The 9,746-nt window shown below is 40.8% G+C and overlaps 2 protein-coding genes across 4 annotated transcripts; both read right to left on the bottom strand.

The window, feature by feature from the left end:
* Positions 1-239: 239 nt before the first annotated feature.
* LOC115204355 (selenoprotein W) lies at positions 240-2,256 on the bottom strand. Of its 2 annotated transcripts, none has more exons than XM_075074299.1 (6): positions 2,083-2,256; positions 1,792-1,816; positions 1,623-1,676; positions 1,419-1,493; positions 1,202-1,314; positions 240-988 (listed from the first exon to the last, which is right to left on the bottom strand). In XM_075074299.1, the coding sequence occupies exons 1-5, from the start codon at positions 2,238-2,240 to the stop codon at positions 1,237-1,239; spliced, it is 390 nt and encodes a 129-aa protein (XP_074930400.1). In that variant the 5' UTR covers positions 2,241-2,256; the 3' UTR covers positions 240-988; positions 1,202-1,236. The 2 variants fall into 2 exon arrangements, with proteins under 2 accessions (XP_074930400.1, XP_074930399.1); XM_075074298.1 differs by having other exon boundaries at positions 1,218-1,314; positions 2,083-2,252.
* Positions 2,257-3,627: 1,371 nt separating this feature from the next.
* On the bottom strand, positions 3,628-7,588 carry ehd2a (EH-domain containing 2a). Of its 2 annotated transcripts, none has more exons than XM_029769859.1 (6): positions 7,020-7,588; positions 6,704-6,880; positions 6,299-6,396; positions 5,342-5,736; positions 5,020-5,184; positions 3,628-4,595 (listed from the first exon to the last, which is right to left on the bottom strand). In XM_029769859.1, the coding sequence occupies exons 1-6, from the start codon at positions 7,241-7,243 to the stop codon at positions 4,056-4,058; spliced, it is 1,599 nt and encodes a 532-aa protein (XP_029625719.1). In that variant the 5' UTR covers positions 7,244-7,588; the 3' UTR covers positions 3,628-4,055. The 2 variants fall into 2 exon arrangements, with proteins under 2 accessions (XP_029625719.1, XP_029625718.1); XM_029769858.1 differs by having other exon boundaries at positions 5,342-5,754.
* Positions 7,589-9,746: the final 2,158 nt, after the last annotated feature.

A 9,746-nucleotide genomic window follows, 5' to 3' on the forward strand; every position in this document is an offset into this window, starting at 1 on the left:
TCAACAGCTTCCCGTGTGTATCAAGAATGGTACAAAACCCAAAGGACACTCAGCCAACTTACCACAACTGCGGTAAGCATTGGAGTCAATATTAGGAAGGTGTCCTTACTGTTTTGTACACTTAGTATACTTTTCCTCTAACAAGTGCACAACCTACTGGTATCTACCATACCCAGGCAAGGGGATCATTTTTCACATGCCTACAGGGTGCCTGTATCAGATATCACAGCTGACAAATATTTCAGTTTCAACTTTCATTATGCATTAAACATGATCTAGTTTAAGAGAAGATACATGTAACACCAATCTTGAATGTAGATTAAAACAACTGTAAGGGTTATAGAAATGTGTATAAAACCCCAAATGAATGTGTAACACTAAATGGCTAACAGTCTTGTTTTTACACTAAATAGATGCTGTTTAAGATGAAAATGTATCCTATTTATCTGTCATGGAAAAGACAGTGCAGCTCTATAACTTTCCTTGAAGCATGTCTACCAAGGGTGTCACTGTCACTCACTAGTCTACTGGACATTGCAATACGCATTTCTATTCTGTCAAGGAGTTGCATCTTCCTTTCCTTGTTTAATCAAAACATCAGGCCTTTTTAAAATACAGACAAACTAAGAGAAGAAAGTTGACATATAAACAAAAGATAAGTTAAAAACTTGCATTTCATAGTCGCATCAACATTTGGGAAGATACATACAATGTTAAATGTTTTAATGCTTGGCCATGCCTAACAGGTAAAAATAATGAAAATGTAAGAAGCTCAATTGAGATGTTATGTTTCAATTACAAATAAACAGTATATTCTCCCTTTATCACCCACCATCTTACAAAAGCAGTGCCACTGTAGGAGTTGAAGCAATCTGCAGGGCACCTCCATGGCAGAGCAGGTTTCATCAAGCAGCACCCATGTCTTTGACAATTGGAGCACCACCATCATTATTATGCAATGTCAAGGAGATGACAAACAGAGATCAGACTGTGGAAAGAGAAAACATTTAAATTAAGAAAATGTACACTGAAATGGATGTATGCTGCTACCAGTAACAGTGTACAAGAAAGAAGCCAAAGTAATAATAAAAAAATTACATTGTAACAATCGTGGAAACCATGTGTTAGATGTATTTATTTTGAAAGATTCCACTCCAGTCACTACCATGAGCCCGTCCTCCCCAATTAAGATGCCACCAACCTCCTGTGGTTCATACCTCCATAATCAGCACTATCTTATTTCCCCAACACCTTATCAATGGCATCAACCAATGTTGCCATTTTCTGCTCGTTGTCCACAAAGCCTGACCCTTCCTGTAGAAAGCAAATGTTTGTATTTAAAAAAATATTTGATTAATCATACTGTGCACACATGTTTTGTTGGGTGAAGAAACAAGTTCCACTGTTTGATACTGTACCTTCTTTGAGTGGACCAACTTGCCATTCACCTCCACCTCAAACCACCCAGAGGTTGAAGGTGTGCTTTCACCAGTCTGGTGAGTGAGTGATAGATAGAAAGGATGTGAGACAGAAAGAGGGGTGTCAGTATAGTAACTTGAAACAAATATCTGGTAACATCCATCTGCAATTTTCTACTCTTTAGGCTACTTAAAATGACTCACAATCTCAAGATCACCTGGGAATTCATCCTCAAGCTGTGTCTTGAGTCTGGTGAACTAAAAATTAAGGCATAAATATCACTCAGATGTAGAAAGAATGATTAAATCAAAAAGATACAATGATTAAAAAATGGACTAACATGTTTTATTTACACATTTAATGGACACGTACCTTGGGCCTGTACCCTCATCCACCGCTAGGCATGAGAAACAGAGGATTAGCAACACTGTGTCAAACAACATGCGTTCACTTCACTGTGCCATCTATATGCAACTTTATAAGCAAATAACTACAGCAACTCATTTTCAGAGAACCAATCATTTGGGGTGAGGGCCTACGATTGCTCCTACCTAACAATCAATCTAGCAGTTTGCAAAAGCAGCCAGGCGGTAATGTTACCTAAATAAACCATTGCGTGGAGGATAAACTGTACCGTCAGCAGTAGTAAAAATAGCAACCTACCAGTAGGTGATATGAACTTTGACTCCCATATCGCAAGTCGCAGCAGCCCTTCTCTGAGAGAGGTAGTGGTTGCAAAAGGGTTGTCGGTGTAAGGCTATTTCCTTGATATTTGACGTTATGAAATAAATAAGGCGGAGCGACCCACGAATCATCTTCATGAGGTCCCCGTTCACACAGGAGAGAACACATCTTTACCAAGGAGGAGAGATGTGTTTTTTGCTTTACCAAAATACTTCACATGAAAACAAGTACGGCAAGAATAAGTGCATGTTCTAGTCTTGATTATTTTTATGCATGTACATAACGTTTTCATACATAGATTTATTCACATAAGTAAATATATAAAACAGTCCATTTTGTCCACCCCTAAAAGCTTGCATCAAATGGTTTGGTTGGGAAATTCGACCTCCCAACTACGTCATCGTTGCATTCACGTGACCACTAGACTTTAGAGAACGAAGCCCTTTTAGCCTGGATACTGCCTTATGTGCACATCTTCTGCCCCCACAAAACACTTCTTCAACAAAGATATTGTTAAAAACAAGTCTTTATTCTTCCCTAAGTGATTTGAAATAACCATTATATTTTTGCTTGATTTATTTGATAAAGGGAATATACTCTCTTATAGAATGTTCTTAAAAACATATAACTTCTCAATACATTAAATCATTTAATTCTACATGCAAAGCAATACCTTCAGGATTTACTCAATTAATTAAATCTAATTTGTGTTTTGTAGAACATGTCAAGATAAGAGGCACAATTTATGTTGTATGGTTGCCCCCAGCTGGATAAGAAATGTATTAATGGGACTTTTACGTTCCAAGAACAAGATCTCTCTCAGGGGGAAATTCTTCTGGAATGTAGACATATTACTGAAATGTAATGGTAGAAAGCTTGGTTGCTCACAAATGTTGTATATCAAATGAAGTAAAACAAATGTACTTTAAAATATTGCACAAACTATACCATTGTAATAACTTTTAATAGCATGTTTTGTGATTTAAAAAAAAGGGGAAACTACTACACAGGTTTTATGAGTGTGACTCTGTGAAGTTATTTTGGAGCGAGTTAAGTAATTGCATGTGTTATCTCATTAATAAGACCCATGTATTTACAATGAAAGATGTAATATATTATTCAAATGAAAACAAGCTACTGAATTAGTTGTTCATTTCTTAATTCTCTTGTCAATTTTACATACACAAAAACAAATATTTGAAATCTGTCCCCAAATGTAATAAAATCTCTAGAATTAGTCAATGACAAAACAATGTATTCTTACAACTCTATCATAGTTTTATACAATTGTAACCCCTGACCTTTTTCTGATTATTTTATTTGAGATACTTGCATTTCTGTGAAATTGTTGTCACTGGCAATTCACTTGTAGTGATTTGTATTTCTTAAAATATTTTTTTACATTTTAGTCATTTAGCAGACGCTCTTATCCAGATCGACTTACAGTAGTCAATGCATACATTTCATACATTTTTTTTTTTTCCCGTACTGGTCCCCCGTGGGACCGTGGGAATCGAACCCACAACCCTGGCGTTGCAAACACCATGCTCTACCAACTGAGCCACATGGGACTCATACAATACAAATATACATATAATCAAAACAAGAAATCAAGAAATGACAGAACGAGTCCAATTCACAATCCAGCGATCTATTGGAGTGAACCAGTGTCAGGATCCACAATATAAATGCGTAGTGTTTGTAGACAGTACATCATTTGGAAGGAAAATCCTGCCAGGATTGTGGTTTCTCAGGGAAAATCAGTGGGTGGCCTGACATGACCAAGTTGTTGGAAATCTATCCTGTCCAGTCATCTTTTCTAGGAACAAATGTTTTGTTTAATTATTTATCTTCATTCAAAAGGGTTGTTGTTTTTGACTGCATTATTTGATGTTCTCTAGTTTTGCTTTGCCCAGCCAATCATAGGCTCCTGTTCAACCTGTCAGACTAAGCTAAACAGCTAATCCTTTATGCAAACGTTTCGAAGGTGGCACCAGGTGGGCAGGCAGCTCTCCTGGGAGCCCATGGCCCTCCAGCTTGGCCTCAATGAGGTGGATGGCTAGGGCAAACTCCTGATCATCCAGCATGCCATCACAGTCCACATCAGACAGCCTCCAGATATGGCCAAGTACCGAGTTTGGCAGGTGGGTGCTGACCATCCACTCCTTGGCCTTAGTACCGCTCAGTTTGCCCTCATTTGGACAGAGATGGTAGAATATCTCATCATATTTTTGTTTATCTTTTGTCACCACCCACTCATCATTCTGTATTTCCCTGCTTTCTCCACTCTTTGTAACTTGCTCAAAGAGAGACCTGCCAGTTTCCAAGAAGGTTCCATCCGGAATCCCTGGCGGGGAAGCCTTCTTCAGATCCTGTTGATGTAGTAAAGGCATCAGCTTTGCAATGTCATTGGACAGTAACTTGTCCAAGGAAGCCATTAGGCTGGGCTTGAGTGTCTTGAACTTTGTGAAATCTTGACCCATTAGCCGTGCCTGAGAACAGAAAAAAGCAGGAAAGTCATACGAGCATGATTTTGAGTAAGTGATAATCAACTGGTCTGATTTTCTAGAAGTTGTACTGGTCCTGACAGCTTTCTGTTTCCTGTAATAAACACATCAGCAATAACCATTATGAGTAGGGCCCTGTGTTTTGTGCAATCATGTGACATGACTGGATTTTAACCTTTATTTGAAGCTTTTTCATAAAAATTTTCCCTTTTGGTACAGCGCCATCGTCAGACAATTGCTTACATTTTTGGTGTAATTCTTATTTCTGGATGGCTTAAAATACAGGATAAAATCTTACTATGTCACATTATGACTGCACAAAACATAGGACTCTAATTATGAGTTCTTGGTAAACGGAATAGGTAATCCAACCAAATATGCATGCAACAAAATTGGGAGGGTAGCAGACCTGCATCTTGGCACAGTCAGGGAAGTCACCAGCTGGCACTCGCTGTTGCTGTTGAATCTTGGAGAAGATGAGAGGAAGCTCATAGATCAGGTTCTGCTTCTTGCTCTCCTTGCAGAAAACGGTGGGCATCTCCTGCTTGAGATGGCTAATGATATGTGCATGGGCCTAGAGTGAGGAGGACAAAGATGGGAAGCACTTAACCTTGGTTTCAAAAGAGTCCATTTTTATAGATTCATGCCTGTGCAAATGCTCTCCAAGTATACACTTATGTTTATTTATAAACAATTATATCAAATGAAAATAGACAATAAAAGTGCCTTACCCTAACTAGGCGTGCCCTCTTAACTAGGTCATTAAGTTTCCGTACGGCAGCATTTCGAGGCAGGTTCCGGATATCTGCCAAAAGATCCAGTTCCTCAAGCTCCAGCAGTTGACAGTGGTCAGACAACAGACGTGGCTGTGACCAGAGGGAGACGATGTAAACCCGGAGTATTTCAGGGGTTTGAAACACCTTCCCCAGTGACCACATGAGAGCACCATACACTCGCATCAACTGTTGAGAGTCGACCCTGTCTGCTTTATTCAGTACCACACGCAGCTTGTCTTCATAGCCACACAGAGCCCCAAAGACACGCGTGAGCTCATCAGAGAACTCCAGTTTATGTGCATCAAACAGAAGGATGATGTGGTCCACACGTTCTGCAAACCAGCGCAGCACTGCTGGGAAATCATAGCCTAAATTAAGAAACAGCACAGAAGTTGTATGAAACCATTAAAAGTGGAACACTGAAATTGAATAACTCCGTGAATTAGGTCAACATGCATAATCCCAGTGGACCTAAAATATTTCATTTGATTGAGTGGCTGTTAGCAGCTCCACCCTTGGATTAATATCTCCCCGAGTAAAAATAATCTGCACAGTCCTCCCATCCCATACAACACATACAATAATTTGACATCATACATTCTGCTTCAAATCAAGACCCACCCTCTCTCTGAGGACCGAGGGTGTGTCAGGGAGAGTTGGGATATCCCCCAAAAACATTTCCAATTCACAAGTGTATTAAACACACTTGTACAAATATAAGCACCCTCCAAATTATTATTATTGTTTTTTAATCAACACCCGTCTTACAAGTCAAACTTCCAGCAGGATAAGGTGTACGCAAAATACATGGACTACTGAAACGTTTTTCAATTCAAACAATTGATTTGAGATATATATTAGGACAGTAGGACTTCTCCATCCTCCATTCAATGTATCTTTCTTGCATCTGACCTCGACTCATTCTCCTCTTAGCCGAAGATAAGATGCCTGGTGTGTCAATAATGCTGATACTCTCCAGGACCTGATTTGGCAGCAGGGCACACTGGAATCTAGGGGAAAGAGTTAACAAGAATTTGACTCTCTGCATCAAACTTTGCATGTTTTTCAAACATCACCGACGATGCAGTATGTTGAAATTGAAATTCTAAATAACATTTCCAAGCTTCTCCTCTTTGGTAGCACTAAAGTTAATGCAGCTCACTTTTTCATTTCTCATGTCCCCCCCTTTCCCTATTCTCAGTTTTCCATCCACTCCTTGATTTGCTTTGTTGGCGTGGTTTTATTTCCTGTCCTTGCACCTCAATTAAAACATTTATTTTGCCAACAGCCACTAACTTTGCCCTGATGTGCTCTTACCTGTTCAGGAAGGTATTTCCAAAAGAGTTGAGGTGGCGAAAGGGCTTTTTGGGGTCTACTGACAGAGCATTGCCTGGGATCAGTTCTTCCAGCTCCCCATGCATGATGGCAGTGAAGCTGTCTGTGGTGGGCTCAGGACCAACACGGCTACCTGGAAAGTCTTGCTCAAGGAGATATCTTTATCTCACACACACACACACACACAGATAAGCAATATACATACATACACCATATAAAGAAAGACATTTGTATGGCAAATACTGTATCTGTGCCATAGGCCCGTGAGCCCTTACGATTGAATAAATAACTTAGTCACCTGATAAAGGTAGTCTTCCCTGTCGAGTATTGACCCATCACCAGCACCATTGGTTTGTTGTCAAAATCGGCATCCTCAAAGCTGGGAGAGTGAAAGTGTTGGAAGCCATATTGCTTCTCTATGGGAAGCAGCCTCTTATAGTAAAGATACTTGAGCTCTTTTGTGACTGCGTTGACATCCTCCAGCGTTTCAGCATTTCTGTCCTTCAGCCCCCCACTAGACATGATGGTGGAGTAATATAGAACAAATAAAAGGTCCTTGAAGTGTTGGTGAGCCTCTTATTCTGCTGTAGAAGAATGTGAAAAGTAGTGATTGCAAAGAATGAGCTGGAAATTGTGAATAGAACACAGTGGTCTGAGCTGCCTGAGCCTATGCTGCCTCGGGGACATGCTCAGAGGGTGGAGATGGGTGTTGACCACAGCTGTTCAAGTGCACCGAACACAGACATGTCAATTGGGATTGGGTGGAGGAGTGGAACAATGCAATTTTTTACTGAGAAGGCGAATAAGAAAAGCTCGGACATAAGAAAAAAAAAAAGGTCTAAGGCACTGAATCGCAGTGTTGCGGCATCACTACAGCCTGGGGTTCGATCCCAGGCTGTGTCATTAAGGTCTGTGACCGGGAGTCCCATAGGGCGGCGCACAATTGGCCCAGTATCGTCCGGGTTAGGAGAGGGTTTGGCCGGGGGGACTTTACTTGGCTCATCGCGCTCTAGCGACTCCTTATGGTGGGCTGGGCGCCTGCAAGCTGACCCCGGGTGTCAGTTGAATGGTGTTTCCTCCGGCACATTGGTGCGGCTGGCTTCTGGGTTAAGCGAGTGGGTGTTAAGAGCGCAGTTTGGCGGGTCATGTTCCGGAGGACGCATGACTCGACCTTCCCCTCTCACTCTATTGGATAATAATAATTCAAAAAAATTGGCAGCCATTGTGCCAAACCAGAAGATTAATAGGAAAGCAAGTATGCCTATGCAATTCATCAGCCAGTCAGGCCAGTTAGTTTGGCAGACTGGTCTCATAGACTATGCGTAACATAGAAAACATAAATCCGGGACTCAAATTACACTGAACAAAAATATAAAACGCAACATGAATTTAAAAGAGTTACAGTTCATATAAGGAAATCAGTCTATTGAAATAAATAAATTAGGCCCTAATCTATGGATTTCACATGACTGGGAATGCAGATATGCATCTGTACCTTAAAAACCTTTTTTTTAAAAAGGTAGGGGTGTGGATCAGAAAACCAGTCAGTATCTGGTGACCACCATTTGCCTCAAGAAGCGTGACATCTCCTTCGCATAGAATTGATCAGGCTGTTGATTATGACCTGTGGAATGTTGTCCCACTCCTCTTTAATGGCTGTGCAAAGTTGTTGGATATTGGCGGGAACTGGAACACGCTGTCGTACACGTAAATCTAGAGCATACCTAACATGCTCAATGGGTGACATGTCTGGTTAATATGCAGGCCATGGAAGAACTGGGAAATGTTCAGCTTCTGGGAATTGTGTACAGATCCTTGCGGCATGGGGCCGTGCATTATCATGCTGAAACATGAGGTGATAGCAACGGAAGAATGGCACGACAAGGGGCCTCGGGATTTCATATCTCCGTGCATTCAAATTGCCATTGATAAAATGCAATTGTGTTCGTTGTCCGTAGCTTATGCCTGCCCATACCATAACCCCACCGCCACCATGGGGCACTCTGTTCACAACGTTGACATCAGCAAACTGCTCGTCCACACAACGCCATACATGTGGTCCGCGGTTGTGAGGCTGGTTGGACACACTGCCAAATTCTGTAAAAAGACTTGAGGCGGCTTATGGTAAAGAAATGAACATTCAATTCTCTGGCAACAGCTCTGGTAGACATTCCTGCAGTCAGCATGGCAATTGCACGCTCCCTCAAAACTTGAGACATCTGTGGCATTATGTTCTATTACACAGGTGCACTCTATAAGGTGCAGTTTTGTCACAGAACATAATGCCACAGATGTCTCAGGGAGCGTGCAATTGCCATGCTGACTGCAGGAATGTCTACCAGAGCTGTTGCCAGAGAATTGAATGTTCATTTCTTTACCATAAGCCGCCTCAAGTCTTTTTACGGAATTTGGCAGCTTCTTGATATGCCACACCTGTCTGGTGGATGGATTATCTTGGCAAAGGAAAAATGCTCACTAACAGGGATGTAAACAAATTTGTACACAAAAATTGAAAGAAATAAGCTTTTTGTGCATATGGAACATTTCTGGGATTTGTTTTTCGGCTCATGAAACATGGGAGCAACACTTTACATGTTGCGTTTATATTTTTGTAGTTCAGGAAGTGTACTGGGCTTTACCTAAGTGGTATTTCCTCTATTGTGAGAGTGTTGATGAAAGTTAAATTTGTCTCACTCAGGTGTTGTTTTAAAACCTCTTACATCTAGATGTTCCGCTAGCGGAACGTCTGCTCCAATATCCAATGATGGGCGTGGCGCGAAATACAAATTCCTCTAAAATCCGAAAACTTCCATTTTTCAAACATATGACTATTTTACAGCTATTTAAAGACAAGACTCTCGTTAATCTAACCACACTGTCCGATTTCAAAAAGGCTTTACAGCGAAAGCAAAACATTAGATTATGTCAGCAGAGTACCCAGCCAGAAATAATCAGACACCCATTTTTCAAGCTAGCATATAATGTCACAAAAACCCAGAAGACAGCTAAATGCAGCACTAACCTT

This window comes from Salmo trutta, chromosome 12 (genome assembly GCF_901001165.1).
Source record: "Salmo trutta chromosome 12, fSalTru1.1, whole genome shotgun sequence".
In the NCBI taxonomy this organism is placed as follows: Eukaryota; Metazoa; Chordata; class Actinopteri; order Salmoniformes; family Salmonidae; genus Salmo; species Salmo trutta.

Bases quoted from the DNA above. Each gene is read 5' to 3' on its own strand.
- ehd2a (XM_029769858.1), bottom strand. From the start codon at position 7,243: ATGTCTAGTGGGGGGCTGAAGGACAGAAATGCTGAAACGCTGGAGGAT. The intron at 5,755-6,298 runs GTCAGATGCAAG...TTCTTAATTTAG, and splicing joins TAAGAGGAGAATGAGTCGAG to GCTATGATTTCCCAGCAGTG. The intron at 4,596-5,019 runs GTCTGCTACCCT...TTCTGTTCTCAG, and splicing joins CTGACTGTGCCAAGATGCAG to GCACGGCTAATGGGTCAAGA.